We start from the raw sequence: 18381 nt of genomic DNA, 5'->3' as shown, positions 1-18381 counted from the left end.
ATCATCTGTTCTTGCCAGCTAATAGGGCTTAATGAACTCATTTTCGTATTTTATTTAAACAGATACCTGTGGTTACACGCAGCAGCCTCGTGTTGTTCAGCACGGAGCTTGGCCATCGGAGCTCCTGGCTGCTGGAGTCCTGGTGCTTTCCGGCACCGCCGTGACCTCAGAGCCACGGGCGGACGCCCCGCTTCCCCTGTCAGCCACGTGGTCCCCGTCTCGCTCTGTCCGGCTGCGCTGTCCCCTTTCCCACGCAAACTCTACAGCGTGCCCGGGTCCCTGCAGCTCTGGGGAGGCCTGCGGGGGAAGAGGGCCTACCGGAGCCGAGGCCCGACGGCCGTGGTTTCCTCGGCCTCACTGCACGGGCCCCCCAGTCACCTCCCCAGTGACCCCTGCCCTCGGCGAGGCTCTCCCCGGCCCAGGCGGCCCTGCCCTGACAGGTCAGCACCCTCCCTCGACTGGGCTCCCGGGGGGCGTGCCAGCAGCACCACAGAGTCTGCCCCGGGGTCCGGGGGGAGGATTTCACCAAGTTCAGCAAAAGGAAAGCCTGGTTTGTGGGCAGACCCGGCCTCCAGAGCCACCCACCATCCTTCTGGAGGCTCCCTGTCAGTGCAGCTGCTACTGGGGCCGACGACAGCGGCACGGTGTGGTCCTCTGCGTGGGGCGCTCGGTGGCCGAGACGCCCGGAGGAAGCCGTTCTTTATCCGCCTCCCAGTCAATTCGCGGCCAGAAAGAGAAGGCAGCCCCGAGCAGGGGCGGCCTGCCCGCCGAGCAAATTGCCCATTGCGCTTATTGTAAATTCCAGCATCTTCCACTCTCCCTGCGTAAACTCTGATTTATGAGGGCCAGGATGCAGACAGACAGCTTGTGATTGGATGTACTGCTCTCTTGTAGAGAATTTACTTCAGATCAACAGAAAATTATTTCTGAAGCTCCTGCGGCCGTTCGTCTCCGTTAGGCGGCATCCGGAGCAGGCAGGAGGCCCGCTGAAGGGGACGGCCCCTCCTGCCTCCTCTCCCGGCTGGAGCAGGTGAAACGCCCCCGGGCCGGAGCCGCCAGGCACAGCCGAGCTTTCCGGCCCTTCCTGAGCAGATGCGTGTCGTTCGGTTTCGTTTGCATCCGCAAGGGTCGCGGCCCACCCGGCGACCAGGTGTGATGCTGACGGACTCCAGCAAGGCCCCCCCCACTGAGGACTCGAATCGCGGTTTGGGCTCCAGGTTGCCATGACGAGCAACATGCCGTATTTCCGTGAAGTTTGACGAAGGACACCTTTGAAACAGATCAAACTGACGGCCAAGCCCGTAGCATTTCGCGACGCCTCCTGCTGTACGTTCAGGGAAGACGCGGCCATCAGACTGCTCAGAGTCGTGCCAGGTGGAGCCAGGGTCAGGGCTTCGGCGACAGGGCCGTGCACGGGGGGCTCCGTGGGGAAGCACGCAGCCCCGGGCCAGCCCTAGAAACCCCTGGCCGCTCCCAGCAAGCCCACGGACCTCTCTGCCCCTTAGTTTTCCCCGCCGTAAAGGGGGTAGCGACGGCTCTGACCAGGAAGGTCCACTGTGAGGATTAGCTGAACTGATGTGCTCAGGACGCCCCCGCACACCAGGAACTGTGTGTTGGAAGCCAGTAATTTGATTTTTAATCGTACAGTTAGATCCAAATTCCGAACTGACAAAATGAAAAGAACGGGTTGGCCTGGCGCGCTGAGGAGGAGGGAGGCAGGATGTGGGGCGGGAGGTGAGGAGGGAGAGTCTGGGGTGTAGGGGGAGCAGGGCAGCTGGGCAGGGCGTCACCGGCGGGGCCCTGTGCAGGGGAGACGAGCGGGAGGCGGGCAGGCAGCCCACAGCCCACATGGGCGTAGCGGGGCACAGGGGCCCGGGCGGAGGTGATGTACGCAGAGGCACCCAGCGGCCAGTGGCCGGGACCCCTCTGCTGCCCTCCTGCCCGGGATGCCCCATCGGCACCGCCCAGCCGGGGGGCCTGGTGTCCGCGCCCCGGAGCCCCCGGCTGTGGGACTGCAGACAGCAGCTTCTGACATTAATTTTTTTTTTCGAAATATTACAGTCCCAAGATGCTCTCTAAATTCTTATTTACCTGCAAGCACAAGTTTCTAACTATATTTATTGCCTTCATCAGAATGAGCTTTAAGACTCCTCTCAGTGCTTCGGTGTCCCGAGTTTATTGACTGGAAAGACAGAAGAGCAAGCATTTTCGGTGGTTCCCCTCCCCGGGGGGCCCGGGAGCGCTCTCCATCACTGTCTCCCTCTTCAGGAGCCGCTCTTAAGGGTCCCTAATCACATAAACTCCCCTCCACGGGGGGCCGATTCAGGATCTTGCTGAGGCTTTGTTTCCCTGAGCCAGAAATCACGGTGGAATCCGAGGCTGACTAAACTGTAATCGCGAGCCCCCCCGCCCGCCCCCCGCCCCAGATGGAACGGCGTCCAGGGGAAGGAGAAATTTCGCCAGGGAAACAGGAGGCTCAGAAGGTGGGGAGCAGTAGAAGTGGCGCCCGGGCCCAGAGGAACTTTTTAGGCAAAGCACTTTGTGCGGGAGAGAGCGTCGATCAATCATTTCATGAGGGAGAAAGTGGCAGTGTTTCCACAAATTAGTTGCAACCCAGGAGCTAGCTCCTGATTTAGAGCAGGGTATAATGAAAATACCAGCCTACGAAAATGGAAATATTGATGAAACGCATCCACGTTTTGACAAGAGTTGAAATCAGGCGCAGCAGGCTGGCGGCCATCACTCTTCTCTCCGCCACCCACCCAGCTCGGGGGCTGAGGTCGCCAAACCCAGGCAGCCAGCCCTCCAGGTCTGGGGGGGGGGGGAGGGGGGACGGCACTGTGGGCCCGGGGGCGGGGCGGTGCGGAGCGCTGGGCCACAGAAGAAGGGGTCCGACTCCGAGTTGGGTTTGGGCAGGCCGCGCGTCCTCCCGGCCCCCCGTGCTGTGGCGGGTGTTCAGACACACAGCATCTGGCGCGCCCTCGGCTCCCGGGAGGCCCGGCTAACTCTGTTCTTGCTCTTAGGCTACCAGGTCTCCTGGGAGGTATACGGCAGGAACGGCTCCCGGCTCACCCACACCCTCAACAGCACGACTCGCGAATACAAAATCCAAGGACTGTCCTCGCTCACCACCTACACCATCGACGTGGCTGCCGTCACCGCGGCGGGGGCCGGCCTGGCGACCTCGTCCACCATTTCTTCCGGAGTGCCGCCAGGTCAGTAGAGCCCAGCTGCCGCTCTTCTGAGGACGTTGCCCTCAGAGAACGCCGACTCCCGGGGCTGAAGGCAGCTCCGTGTCCCGGCCGCCGGGGACCTTCAAGAGAGGGGTGTCCGCTTCCTGCTGGCGGCGGGGTGGGAAGCGGGCCCTGTGGCCTGAGTCAGCCCCGTCCGCCAGCACCTGCTGTTGGGGGGCGGGGGGGGGGGGGGGGATCCCGCCCCGGGGAGCGAGCTGGCCGCGGGGTGCGGCCCTCCAGGGAGACGGTAGTCGGGGCCTGCAGGGAAGACGGTGAGAGATGTGGGTGTGGAAACCGAGAACAGGAAGCATGAAACTTCATTCCCCGAACTGAACTACACAATGGAGACGGGTGGAGATAAGAAGAAGGAGTTGGAGGAGGTGGCAGCGGAGGAAAGATCTTGCAGACAGAGGGAGAGGCAGACGCGTCCCCAGGCGCCGGGGACTCAATTATCTTCCCGAACATGCAGCACGCTCGCTCCAGCCTTGGAGAATGGCACTCCGCTCTTTTCTCTCTAATCTTAAAGTTTCTGTTTAAAATACATGTTTTTCCTGGGAATTCACAAACACAAGTGAACGCGGGAAAGTGCTGTGGGCTCTCGGTTCGACTCTAATTCCAGCTGTCAGTCTCTGGCCACTCACAAGATGCCAGTGTGCCTCGTGTTGGCTGCTCTTCGAGGGTTAGGCCCTGAAGCCCCCTCTGAAGTCTGCACGTCCCCCCATCGTGCCCTCCGCCTCCCTCTGCCTCCCACTCCGTGTTCACACCCAGCCGCTTTCTTGGAAGGGGGACACACGCAATCTGGAAGGGACGCAAAGCAAATAAAATGGATAGAGGAAAAAAAGAAATCCGCCCAGGAGAGAGTGCATTCTCCTCACAGGGGCCACGTTCACGAGAGAGCTTGGCAGCCGCCACCCCCCGTTGGGTGCGATGAAGGAGGAGGGCACGGTGTCTCCTCTCCTCTGAGCAGCGCGACCTCGTAGGACACTCTCTGCCAGCTGGGCGGGTGTCCCCAAGCCAGTCTCTGTCCCCAGATACACGATCGCCGCACCCTCTCTCCGAGGTGGCGGGTTGGCACAGCCGCCCACAGCGCATCCCAGGGACTTTGGGGACCCGCGGACGCGGGGCGGGACTGGAGGATTTGCCTCTGCAGCAGGTGCTCAGGTGGTCGGGGACCACGCTTCCAGGCAGTCCGGTGTCTCTTAAAGGCGTTTACAAAATGAGTTTGCTTTTTGAAAGAGAGCAGCCTTTGACTTCCAGAAAGATGCGTTTCTTCGCCATCAACAGCCCGTTCCCACTGCACACGTTTGAGATACTGTTAACGCCCTAATAACCAGCGATGATGGCGGGACGCTGGATGTGTTAGAATTGTCTCACACTCAGCGACGGACGGCGACTTGGGGAGCATCGCCACGTGTAACCAGGTCCCCCTGGGTCGGCTCGGGCACCTTGCACACCTCCGGAGGCACCACGGAGAGAGAACTCGCGGGGAGAGGGCCCCGCTGTGCCAAGTTAACCTTGGTGAGCTCACCTGCAGCTGGACACGGGTCCAGGGCCTGGAGATCTGTCTGGAAGCAAACTCACACCCACCATCACATCACGCTGCAGGACTGTGTTCCGCTTCCTGCACTTCAGGCTCACAGCCGTTAAATGTCTAGAGCACCACGTAGAGAGTCCAGCGAGCTGAGAAACACGAAGACGAGAGTCACTTGTCCTTCGATTTGAGCAGTTCCTGCTTCAGAGTCGTGAACCTAGACGCGGAAAGGACCCTTGAGGTCCTGAGGACCCTGCCTGTGCCAGTGCCATCCTGACCGCTCACGTGGCCTTACTGTCCCCATGCTGGTCCCGGTTTTCAGCCCCCTGCCCCCTCGCCCCCGGCGCGACATGTTCCTCGGACACGGCACGGGCTGCCCACCGCCTCTGCTGCCTGCACGGCGTCCTTGTCGGCTTCACCCCATCCCCGTATCCTCCCCGTTTGTGCTGCCAAGATAAGAGCCCATATTTCAGACTCACGGTGTCCCGCTTCTGAGCGGGACCGGCTCTCTGGGGGAGCAGCCTGCCAGAGGGTCTCCACTCGGTGAGTAGGCCAAAGACCCACGTAACCTCCCAGGGTGGGAGTGTGTCTCCCCCTCCCCATTTCGTTGCCGGAGACACTGAACTCAGGCAGAGTGGGGAGAGCCCTGCATTTTCAGCCGAATGTGGTTGTCTTGGAAACCGGACCCGGGAGCCTAAGGCTCAGGACCCCGCGCACCTGGCAGTGATACACGGCACCTGCTGTCTTCCGCCCGCCCCGCTCTGCTTGCCCCGGCTTCACGGTCCTCACCAGAGAGACGGTGGGTGTTTGGTCTCTGTGCTCTTTCTGGGGCCAGGAAGAATGACATCGCTCACGCTTACTTCCCTCAGCCTGCAGCTGTTAATTACCGGCTGTGCACAGAGACGAGGAAGTCCCACCTTCCGAGTTTGTTGTCTGGGGCTGCGTGTGTCCTCGCCCTACTGCAGAGGCCGTGGGGCCTGACGGACGGCCCTAGGAAAGTAAGGATCGTGCTGGGGTCACGTCCCAGGGAAGCAGTGCCTCTCGCTTAGGGGTACTGAAAGCAAATCTGGGCGTCTTGAGACCGTGTCCTTGCTGACACATTTGATGCGTTTCCTAAGCTCTCAGAACCTCGCCTCTCCATGTTTTCTGTCCTTTTTGTCTAGAGCTCCCTGGTGCCCCGTCCAACCTGGTCATTTCCAACATCAGCCCCCGCTCAGCCACACTTCAGTTCCGCCCCGGCTACGACGGGAAGACGTCCATCTCCAGGTGGATCGTAGAGGGACAGGTATGTGCTCGCGGAAGCGGACGGAGGGCTTTCCAGAGAGCCACACGGGGGCCTGCGTGTGGCGGTGGGAGACTCTGAAGAATGACCGGTCAGTAGCGCGGTGACCCTCGGGACAGCGGTTGGGGAGGTGGTCGTGTTTGCAGGACAAGAGACTGGAGACGACGGGCTACTGGGGGCAGGATGTGGACGGACACGGGAGATGGGGACGTGAGCCTGCGGTCTGCGTGGGCCACGGAAGGAGTGATTGCCGGCGCTCACGTTCAAGTTTTGGCTCCAAATAGGGTATCCGATTGGATAGCATCCTTGATTTATTTCTTTTTAATTCCATGTAACAATTAGCCACCAAATGTACGTGTGCGTGAATATGTGCCGTGAGGACAGCATGCTTGTCCCAGGCAGTAAAACGAAAAGGTGGGGTTTCTGTCTTGGGAGAAAGACGCTCAGGCTGCTGGGAAAGGAACGTGCACATCGCAGTGGAGGACCCAGCAGGGGGGCCTGAGGGCAGGTCACACGGGGTCCCGGAGACGGGGGTAGTGCCACACAGGCCACGGTTCCATGTCCCAGCAAGAACAGGAGGTAAAAAGCTAAAGAGACAAATGACGGGAACAGTAACGTTTCCGGACCGTTCTTGTCTGCACGAAAGTCCCAGCGACACTCATAGCTGTGCTTCTGCCCTCTTGCGAGATAAGTCACTCCTGCAAATTGGCCGTCGATCAGGGAACAGATGCTGTTCAGATCCTCAAAGCTTTGACTAAGCAACTATTTCCGAAAACCTCTGCAGGATTCTGGAAGCCCAAACCTGCTCGTTGGGACTCATCGATAAATGAGACCGCAACAATTATTTCCTTAGGAAAAAAAGTCCCCCCCCCCCACGTCAAGTTGAAAATAGCCGGTCCCCAGTGAATGGGAATCAAGATGATGAAAGCGAACTTTAAAACACGCAGAAGAAATTATGGGAGAAAATCACTCTATCTCAGGAAAACCAATTCTAGGTCTCAAGGTCCCTCAGAAATAGCTGGGCAAGGCCTGCGGGAGCACGTGGTGCCCTCTGTATCACTGCTCACGGGAGGGCTGCACCCCGGGGATGCAGCTTTAGGCCTGCGCGTGAGGCTCGGCGGGGCCACAGGGATGTGGTGGCTCACCGGACGGAGGCTTCGCTTCATGCCTCTGGGGCCAGCGGGGATCACAGCCCTCTGTCCATATTCTGTCTACCAGAATTCAGTCACATGGCTCCAGTTTAACGTGAGGGGGTCTGGGACGGCTCTCAGTGTGCCCGAGAGGAGGAAACGATGTGGTGGACACAGCAGTTTCTCTGCCACAGGACATTTGCTCAGTACTGCTGTCCCACGACCACGTCTTTAATTTTAACATAAAAAATTTTAAACATACCGGAGAGGAAAGACGGTAACACAGTGAACTCCCATATACCCATGACCTAGACTCATCTGTTCTATTACCTAGATTCATCTAGTCCCTCTCTTTATTGTTGCTGAGCTGGGTTTTTTTTTTTTAATGCTTTTATGTCATAAAATGCAGCTATGGAAAATAATGGTAAAGATTATGTTTGTTGACTTACTGACATAGAAAGGTGTTCCCGTACATATTATTTAATGCAAACGAGCAGATCAAAGGTAGTAGGAGTTGTATTATGTGAAGTCATTTATGCAGAATTATGTGGTCATGTTTGTATATGGAATGGTAATGTTAGCAGCTAATCTGGTTAGGCAGTTTGACTTCTTTATATACACATAGATACACATATGCATAATTATACACACACACACACACACACACACACACACATCTATCCATTATCACCACCCCCCCCCCCAGTTTCATTGGGATGTAATTAGCATACGTCACTGTCTGAGTTTAAAGTGTACAACGTGCTGATTTGATTCAGCCACAGCGTTTTAAAGCAAGCTCAGACCACACACCATTTCCCCGCCAGATTTCTAGCACGTCTCTAAAGTGTAGGTGCGTGTAACTATTATGTGGATGAATTTCATGAACATGATGTTGAGCAAAGGAAGCCAGACTTGTGTTTCGAGTATATACTGTTTGATTCCACGTACGTAAAGTTCCAGAACAAGAAGAAGTACTTTTTGGGATTGGAATCCCGGCTCCCCTTGGAGTCTTACAGTTCCACTGGGGGACAGCAGGGCTGGAGCCCCCATAATGCTGCTGGTGTTGCTCGGTCTGGAGTTGGGCTCCATACGTGTGTTCATGTTGTGTGTGCGCCCGTGCTTCGTACACTTGTGTGCATGTCTGTATTTCCTTCGATAAAAACTTTACATTAAAATGTGGATACTTGCGGGGCGCCTGGGTGGCTCAGTCAGTTAAGCATCCGATTCTTGATTTTTGGCTCAGGTCATGATCTCACGGTCATGAGATCGAGCCCCACATTGGGCTCTTTGCTGACAGCATGGAGCCTGCTTGGGATTCTCTCTCTCCCTCTCTCTCTGCCAGGAGCTCTTGCAAGCTTATTCGCGCTCTCTCTCTCTCTCTCTCTCAAAACAAATAAATAAACTTAAAAAAATAAAGCCTTTAAAAAAATAAAAGTAAGATATAGATACTTTCAGTATTATAATTTAGTTATCACACCTGATAAGGTTAATTAAAAATTTCTCATTATCATCTAATAATCAGTCCACGTTCAGATTTCCCAAGAATATCTTTTTACTATGGTTTTGATGAAAAACAAGATCCACACAGACTTGACAGTATGCATTTGGTTGTCATGACTCTTACATTGTTTAAAGAAATTTCTTAATAGTTTTATCAGGGTTTAATTGGCATACAATAAACTGGATATTTCTAGACCGTACCGTTTGGTAAGTTTTGACTTAATTGTACGTATTCTTCTGAATACGAAACCCTCACCATGGTCAAGTTGATGAGCAAACCCATGACCCCTAGAAGTGTCCGTGTGCCCTTTATGACCCCCGGCACTCTTCCCCCTCCCCCCTGCACATCCCCAGCAAGGGTGAGTCTGCCTTCTGTCTCTGTAGGTTTGGACCCTTCATCTAGAGCCCTCCTGTGGTACCATGCCAGTGCCTCGTGGACGAGTCCCAGGCAGCTGTCACCTGGGTGTCCCACGCTGGAGGGACACGCTTCACCTCCCTGTGCTGTCACTTGTTCCTTGGCCCCATGTCTCCTGCACACTGGAAGTTCACCCCAAAACCCTGGCCAGCATATCCTCGGGGATGCATTCCAACACCCCCAATGGACCCCTGGAACCGGGGCAGTGCCGACCCCTGTATATGTTGTGTTTTTCCCTAGATGTACATACTTACGATGAAATCTAATTTATAAATTAGTTCAGTCAGACACGAACAACAGTAACTAACAGTAAAATAGAACAATTATAACAATACATTGAAGGAAAAGTCATGTGAATGTGGACTGTCTCCCAAAACACTTGACCGCACCAACTCACCTCCCCCTCCCCCCCCCCCCCCCCCGCCACTCTGGGTGGTCACGGGAGGTGTAAGATGCCCCAGGACCGGATGGAAGCAGGAATGACGGTGTCTGTGACATGTGTCAGTCAGGGGGAGGGTCACCCGCCTCTGGACCAGGCGAAACCGTGGACGAGGACAGACTGCTGTGGATTCCCCCTTGTGCAGCCGGTCACCTCACATGGCAGCCGGGACACACAGTGGCCCCCGTCCCGCCCTCGGGGACACCAGACTGACGGGCAGCCTGTCCCTGTGCTTGTGCGTCCCTGTCAGCCTCCTAGTTAGCAGTCTCAGCCGTCGAGGGTCTGCCCTGAAATCAGTATTCCCTTAAGATCTTTAGCGGTTTTCTCTCATCTGAAAAGAAGCACGTCCCTTGTCCGTCCCTCAGGCAGGTCTATCACCCTGAATGCAGGATAAGTTCCTAGTCCTCTTCCTGAACCCAGTCTCAGTAAGGGACCGGTCCCCCGCTTACTCCCAGTGTGAAACACATCTTTCTCCCTCGTCCCTCCTTTCCTCTTCCCCCTCTCCCTCACTCCTCCCGTCTTCCCTCTTTCCTCCTCCCTCCCTCCCCCCTCTCTCCCCCCTCCTTTCTCCTCCCTCTCTACTCCCCCTCCCCTCTTTCCCACTCCTCCTCCCTCCTTCCCTCCACCCTCCTTCCTCCTCCCTCCCCTTTCCTCCTTCCTTCCCTTCCTCCCTTCCTTCCCCCTGCTGTCACTTTTCCTGAATTATCAATATGAAAGCATAATTTTTAAAACTGTATTCCGTGCGCTTTCAGTCGCCTTCAGCCCTTATTCTTCTTGAACCTAAACTTGACGCATCTTGGCCAGTGGGCAGCCCTTCCTGTTCTGAGCTTCCTCACCTGGAGATCCCAGTCCTTGATGGTATTGTACAGCAGGATGTCCCAGGATCGTCCTGTGCCTTCCTGCCGCACAGCTCGAGCTCAGGTGGAGTCATCCCTACCTGGTTTCCTTTAGGGTCAGATGGCGTTTATAGACGAGAGTCTGGGCACCGAGGGTGGGAGAGGGGTGCTCATTGCCTCCAGCTGGGCATTCCGGGTCTTTTCAGGGTACAGAGAAAGGAAGCATTATGAGTTCATACTGGTATTTCCACCTCAAATGTAAGATTACTTTAACTTTGAATTTACACTTGAAATAGCTTTCCTATAAAATTGTTTTTAGAAAAATTAGCATCATTACTTACTTGCTTTATCCTACTATTGTATAAAGAGTTTCAAAAATAGAATTTCAATGGTACGACTCCCAATAAGAGTCCTGAATGCAGTTGAAGTATTTGTCCTTGGACTGGATTATGCTACAACAGATTACAGTCAAAATCCTGAATTCTAAGTTATTTTCTCTGTTTGGTCGAGTCATCAACTTAATACAAAACTAGGTTCACTCATTTCAAGGTCTGGTTTGGCTTTGTTCTTTTTGCTTCAATATTTTCTTTAAATTTTCTTTAAAAATCATTTTCTAAAAAATCTGCTAACACATTGTAAGTTCGATTTTATTTTTGAACGTGTAACTCATTTGCAAGAGCTCAGAGTCAAAACCGTAAAAAAGGTATATTCGGAGAAATTTACATTCCTCTTTCTGTCCCCCCAAAACCCCATATTAGGTTTTCGGTTTATCCTTTTCTGTTTTCCGCAACATAAGCAGCTACACGCGTTTGTGCCCCACCCTCTTACTCCGAACGCAGCAGGCTGCACGCCGCTCTGTCCCCCTGACAGCAGGTCCGGGAGGCCGCGTGCACCGTCAGGCCTTGGCGCAGACGCAGCTGTCCCCGGTGCCGGTGTGCCAGCGCTGGCTGACTCCACCGGCGGGGCGCTCCCTTTTCTGCCCTAAGCGATGACCAAAACCCACGCGCTCTGTCACGGTTCCGTGGGCCAGAGGTCCAGTGTGGGTTTCCTGTGCTAAAATCAGCGTGTCGGCAAGGCTCCGTCCCTGTCCAGAGGCTCCAGAGGAGGATCCGTGTCCTTCCGGTTCAGGGGTTGTCAGAATTCACCTCCTCGTGGTCCTAGAACCCAGCTGACCGTCACCACCCCCGGCTTCCAGCGGCCACCGTGTTCCTGGGCCCGAGGCCCCCCTTCCTGCACCTTCCCAGCCAACCGTGACCGGTCCAGGCTCTCTCTTTCCTCGACTCCTCCTCTTCCTCCTCCCATCTCCTGACTGTGACCACCCTCCTGTCCCCCTCTGCCACTTGTAAGTACTCGGGTGAATAGACCCATTCAGATAATCCAGGATAATCTCCCTATTTCAAGGTTCTTAACCTTAATCACATCCGCAGAGTCCCTTTCGCCCGGTCGGGTAACATACGCGCAGGTCCCAGGAATGACGGTGTGGGATTCCCCGGGGTGGGGGTGTTATTCTGCACTCAGGTGGTCTTCAGCCTTTTGCACAATCATCTTGAATTTTGGGGGTGGATTCCTGGGAGCAGACTTATACATCAGACAGTGACTGTGTAAATTTTCTGGACATTAGCAAATCGCCACATTTTGTTGGGACATTTTGTACTCCCATCAGCTGTGTATATAAATTTTCGCCATGCCAAAAAAAAAGAAAAAACCGCGTCTAATTTATCAATCATTGTTTGCATGCTTTTGCGTTGTCAGTCAGAGAAAGGTCTTCCCCACCCTCTGGTGATAAAGGAACTCACCTCACTTTCTGCCGCCACTGTCCGAGTTGCTCTTTCGCGTTTAGCTCCCCAAGCGCTTGGAATTTGTCCTTATGTGTGGACTGAGGTATGAATCCATTTTTATAATTTTGCAAATAACTATGTGATTATCTCAAAGCCGTTTAATAAAAAGTGCCCGTGATTTTTTTTTTTCCTCCTCCTGATTTATAATATTAAATTCCCATATGCGCTTGGGTTCATTTCTGAACTTTTTATTCTCTTAGTCTGGCTACTCATGCAGTAATCCCACATTCTTTAATTATAGAGGCTTTAAAATGCGTTTTCGTATCTGATGAGGTCTTCCTGACCCCCGTCCCTGCACACGCACCGCTTGACTTGTTTCGGATCTTTCTGGCTACTCTTGTCGATGGTGAGTCCTCCGTCCAGGAGCATGATACGTCTTTCCATTTGTTTAAATCTACTTTTCTCGGCTGTGTTCTCCTTGGCAAAAGCCCTGGGCTCTCTATTCCTACCTTCGCTCTGCTCTGAAAAAGGCAGGAAAATCAAGGGCAATGAGCGCACCTGAAAACAGCGGTGGAAAGAGTATGGGCTTTGCATCAGGCAGACTGACGCCCCCCCTTTCCTCACCCTCTCTCCCTGCTCTGTGATCCTGGACGTATTTCTTAAGTTCTTTGTGAGCCTTAATCTCATCTGTGAAATGAGGACAGTAGTACTATTCACAAGATCGCCCTGAGGATTAATTAACGTGTGTGTAATTTTAATTACATTTTTTGACATTCTGCTGGCCTGTAGAATCACAATTGATTTTTGAATATTTTTCTTCTTTTAATGACTGGCTCTAAGCCGCCAGTCTGCCTTATGGCCAGAAACTTTTGAGAATTCTCTTCTTACTTTATTAATTCTATTCCAGTTTTCTACAGAGAAGTCCTATCATCTGTTCAAAGCGACAGCTTTGTTTCTTCTTTAGAAATCTTTATCTCCTTCATTTCTCTTTTTTTTTTTTTTGTTTCTTTTAATGTACTTAATCTATTGTCTTGATGGGGGGGAGGGGAGCTCCTCCCGTAGTGTATTGAATTGGAGCAGTGATAGAACAACGTTTGTATTATTACTACCTTTCAAGAACTTCTGTTAAGTTGTTATCAATTACGACGTGAAAACATTTATGGTTGGTCAGTCATCCCTTTTTATAGCTAGCTGTATTGCATTGAGACCGTTCTGTTCTAAACCTGGTTTGCTAGGAGTTGTTTCCTGGTACTTTAGGATTTAAAAAAATCATTAAGAAGTTTATTTTTATCAAAATATTATTTTGCGTCTGTTGAGTCATTTGAGGTTTTTCCTCTGTCGTCTGTTGGTAACAATGTGTGCTGATAGTCTCATGTTCAACCATCCCAGCGTTGGGATAAACACGACTTGATCACGGTGGCTCTTCCGTTTGGTTTAGTCCGGAGCCAGGATTTTTTGTATTCTTGTTCTTAGGTGAACCTGGCCTTTTCTGGTGGTTGGTTTGGCTTTTAAGATCAATAGTTTATTTTCTCCACAGTTTTCACAAAGACCGGATTGCCCTTCAGGGATGTGAGAGGCAGGGCTGCTGACTGTGGACTTGGGCGTAGACCAGAGCCTCAGGGGCGTCTTCCCAAGGCCCTCTTGGTTTCCCAGTCCCGGCTGAGCCTTAGTGAGTGGAGTGTGGGGCGGGGAGGGGGTGGCTGTGTGGGTGATGACTCCCCGGGTGGAGCGGTGGATTGAAAACTACAGTCCCCGCTGTTCCCGCTGCAGGGACCCTGGGCGCTGGGCTCCAAAGGGGACGCGGTGATCCGTCCTCTGCACGTCTCCTCCCAGGGCAGCATGGTCTGGGCAGGCTCCGTGGCTTTCCGCAGGGGTCGTGCTCCCCCAGGTCGGTCTGAGAGCGTCCCGTGTGGCGAAGGCGGACTCCCCGGGTGTGCGCCCCGGGCTGCTGTGCTCCTCGCTGGCTCGGTTTGTAGCTGTCGGTTAGAAGCTTTAGCTGGAGTTCGAGATTGCCCTGAAGTTCGTGTTTGCCATTGGCCTCGAAAGTATTTCAGCACTACTAAAAAATTGTAAGAGTAGCACAGAGAGCTCCCTTCACCCGGAGACCCCATCCAAGTTCGGTCCGTTGTCCCAACATGTCCTCGGTGGGAAAGGATCCAGCCCAGGATGACACTCTGCCCCCGGCTGTCACACAGTCTCCAGTCTCCCTCAACCTGGGTTAGCTCCTCAGCCAGTCCTTGATGTTCATGACCTTAGCAGTGTCAAAGGTTACAGGCCATTCATTTCCTACAATACCCCTCAATTCGAGTTTGTAAATTTCTTTAGGACTAGAGTCGGGTTATCCATTTTTGGTCAGATAGTCGCAGAAGTGGTGCTGGGTTCTTCCCACTGCGTCCTGTCGGGTTTAATAAGACATTGATAGGCCCCATGACCGGTGGAGTTAATTTAGCTCACGCGATTAAAATGGGGTCTGCCGGCTTCCTCCACGGTAGAGCCGCTTTCCTCCTCTTTCCTCCAGTAAGTGTTCTGTGTGGAGGTATTTAGAGATTCTGTGAAAATCTCATTCCCCTTCCTGCTCATATCTACCGGTTTTGTCATCCACTGAAATTTCTTGCCTGAATTAATTAGTACAATGAAGGCACCAAATAGTGACTTTTCTAATTCAGTCATTTCTTCTCCATTTATTGATTGGACTTTTTACTGTAGGAGACAGTTTTTCTCTCCTCATTTATTTAGTCATTCAGTTGTTTATATCAGAATGGATTCATGGATTCCTACTTTACTTAACGGATTGTAATCTGCTGTCATTGCTAATGTTGGTCGGTACCCCGACTCTCCCCCACTGGGGGGGGGAGGCCCTCCCACCTGGTTTTCATGTTCTCCCCATAAGCCCCCGCCGCTCAAAGTACACCCTTGCTTTTTGGCAAAACTAGGTGTTCTAGCTTCATCGTACTATTTCCTCTTTGTTTTCAGCCCTTTCTCCAAGGAACCTTGGGGCCTTTCAGTGGAGAGTGGTATTTAGAAACCAAGATCTGGGCACCACGTGGGCTCACTGCCACTGGGTGTCACTGTGTCCAGGCCTCCCCAGTGCCCAGAGCTAGGAAATGCACATGCTCAGGTGCACACACACCCACACCTCCGTCTGTTTCTGTGTCTGTGTGTTCACACCAGCACCTCCAAATACAGTTTAGAACCCCCTGTGCATTCAGTCCGCCCCTTTCCACATGGACACTAGCCCTTCTTTGGCTCCCACTGACTTCAGGTATTTACCGATTTGCCAAATCCCCCTAAATGTGGGCCTTCCTCCCAACCGGGTCGGCTGCCAGCTGCCTGGATGTAGGTCCTGACCCCCCTCCCCCCCACCGGCTGCCTTTAAAATTGTAACATGCGAAGGTAAGTTATCAAAACCTAAAGTTAGCCATTATCTCCGTCTTCCTCCAGGTGGTGCAGGGTTCTAACATTCCTTCACTCTGAGCCAGTTGTACTTGTTATCATGTCCACTATTTCAGGTCCACCATGTTTTTCTGTATCCCTAAAGGCTGTAATTATTATGAGCATCTTCTCCCACAGACAGCACTTGCTTAGATTTTGCGATGGGTTTGGCCACAGCTACGTGTCACATTTACATGGGCCTCAAGATATGTCCCTTGCTCCCCGAGCGCTTGGCCGGGCATCTAAGAAGACAGCTTTTGTGCCGTATCCAGCCCTGCTCTGGCTGTGGGGGTGGGAGGCTAACCTTAAAGGTTACCTAGTCTGCCATACTGCTAGAACGGGAAGTTCCTGACAAATATTCTCTCTAAGGTGTCTTAAAATTAACTCAGCGAGCCTAACAATTCTGGTAGTGGTACAGACGGTTGAAACTTGAAAACCAAAAGAGAATTTTTTCCCCCTAAAGTGCATTATCTGAACTGCTTGTGTTTCAGTGTTCCTAAACTGTAAACATTCATCTGTATAAAGAAACCTCGTTCCAAACCCCAGAAGGTAAAGATTAAAGACTTTTCCTGGGCTCCTTAGGACAGAAGACAAGCGATGAGCATTTTACCGCTCTGTGCGCTGGGAGCCCCACATCGCTTCCGTCACAGAGCCGGCGTGCCCTTCTCTAGTGACCACTTGGCCACGTGAAGAAGATGCCCTTTTCCTCAAACACCTGGATTGACTCCATCAACAGACCGCTACCAAGCTTTATGTCATACTAATCCAGTTGGGCTGAACGCATTGGACTGGTTCCAAAGATACACTGAGTTATCCCAAGAAAATTTCATAATGGTGCGGCAAAGGTTAACATGAATATCCTTTTTTTTTTTTTTTTTTTTTTTTTTTGGCCAAACCAATCCTACTTTTATTTGCGACCCGTTCCTACTAACCTCGGAGGCATATAGCAGAGGGTGTGCCTTGAAAAGTGAACCGATGAGCATCTCCTTAAATGCCTTGGCAGGCACTTCACCGCTAGGCCAGGGTCCAGTTTTCTGGGAGCTCCAGGCAGAACATACTCCACTCCACCCACATCACCTGCTAACACTCACATGGCCCCTCCAGGGGAAGAGCAGGTCTGCAGCCCCTCCTCTCGCTCTCAGGGCCAGGACTCTGGCCACGAGATCTTTCCAGAAACCCCATCCTGACCCTCTCCTCGTGCCACCCTGGGCATTCACCACCTTTCATGGATCACCTCCGACTCACCCCCCAGGAAAGGCCATGGACAAGTTCACCAAGAATACGTGGTGCCCAGATGAAATGGTCGGTGACCTGAGGACAAATGGCACAGGCTTGGGGGTCAGAGAGCCTGGACCTTGAATCCTAGCTCTACCCATCCCAGCCGGCGGCTGCAGGCAGGCCACCCAGCGCTGGCTCTTTGTCTGGAAAACAGATATTCGTACCCATCTTGAGAGGTTGCTAGAGAATTCGAACGCTTTGTCATACTTACTTCTCTAAGACACACGTGCCTCTGCTCTCTAGGCAAGAGGCACTTTACAAATGAAATCTCTTCCGGGTACCTGCCAGCCTGCAGGCATGTCCATGACCTGTGCCCCTGACTTTCGTCTGTACTGCCGGCCCATGTGGTGTTCCCTCCATGAAGCCTCGCTTCAGCTGGCCCAGCTGCTTCTGCGAAAACATCTCGGTGGGTTCCCTAGGCCAGCCAGGCTCCAACTCTCCTAAACTCAGAACAGGGCCCTTGAGACTATAGCTGGAATAGGAGAAAGCTTCTGGAACATTCTTCACCTAATTCTCTTTGGACGGATGCAAGCTGAGCCCAGGCTTTCTATGCTGTGAGACTCCAGCATCCCCTCTCACAGCTGCTCTGTGCCTGGCGGGGGACCTGAGTTCAGAGAGGAAAGAGACGCAGGAATACTGGGTCCAGTGAGAAGTTGGCCACTCAACGACATACCACACGGGAAGCAGGGGGCGAGTTCCTAGGGGGCCCTGGGTAACGGCAGAACACGGGAAGGAGAGACTTCACCGGTTCAGGCGGTGGCGGAGGCCCGGGAAGGAGATGGAGTCTGCACCCTGACTCGAGGAACCAGGAAGGTGGGTCGGGGCAGGCGACGGCCGAGCGGCCTTCCAGGTGCAAGGATTTGGGTCTTACCAAACACTTTGTGGCAGGAGAGGATCGTTTTCTTCCCTTTGACCCACTTCTCAATCATACGGTCTTTGCAGAAAAGTTTCCTTTAGATTCTGACTGCTTTTAAAGCGCACCGGGAGGCTCGTATTACTTGGCGTTATCTTCAGTGAATTATGGGATAAAAGATCCTCAGAGCAATGCATTGAAGGGCCGCGTGATAAGCTGATGCTCAGATGTGGGTTCAAGTTGTAGAAAGCGGCTTCTATAGGTATTTCTCGTTCGGTAATGCTTTGCTTAGTTAGTAACCTTTGACTATAGAGCGAGCAAAACATCTCTTCCCCTGTTTCTATGGCGCGCATAGAAGGGGAAAATGCAAATGTTCTATGTTCTCATTTGCCGCTCCGTTCCTGCTTGCCTGCTCGGCACCCCTGCCGACCCCTGCCGTCTGCAGCCATTTGCTGTGCTCTAATAGCCAAAATAACATCTAGTCTTCTCAAAAGGTTGCTTCGAGCAGGTCCCCTGTACTGAAGATGTTGGTGGTACAGATAAAGCTGTTTCCATCCCGAAAACGGGGAGGGGAGAAAAGCCCACTTAGTGCTTATTTGTGCATAATAGTACCATTTTCTTAAAAGGAACTGTTGCAGAGAGTGTTACGGGCTAATAAAATAAAGCACACGCCT

General features: G+C 52.9%; 1 protein-coding gene across 3 annotated transcripts in view; it reads left to right on the top strand.

Annotated features, from left to right (window-relative positions):
• SDK1 (sidekick cell adhesion molecule 1) overlaps positions 1-18381 on the top strand; it is an 879729-nt gene that overhangs the window by 736557 nt on the left and 124791 nt on the right. For all 3 annotated transcript variants that reach the window (XM_053894114.1, XM_053894115.1, XM_053894113.1), the window contains exons 21-22: positions 3024-3215; positions 5928-6049. In XM_053894114.1, the coding sequence (XP_053750089.1) occupies positions 3024-3215; positions 5928-6049 (314 nt within the window). The remainder of the gene's footprint in view (positions 1-3023; positions 3216-5927; positions 6050-18381) is intronic.

This window comes from Panthera pardus, unplaced genomic scaffold (assembly GCF_024362965.1).
Source record: "Panthera pardus isolate Hobbes unplaced genomic scaffold, ASM2436296v1 HiC_scaffold_4, whole genome shotgun sequence".
Taxonomy (NCBI): domain Eukaryota; kingdom Metazoa; phylum Chordata; class Mammalia; order Carnivora; family Felidae; genus Panthera; species Panthera pardus.
Note: the sequence above shows the minus strand (reverse complement) of the source record. Positions and strands in the feature narration are given on the sequence as shown.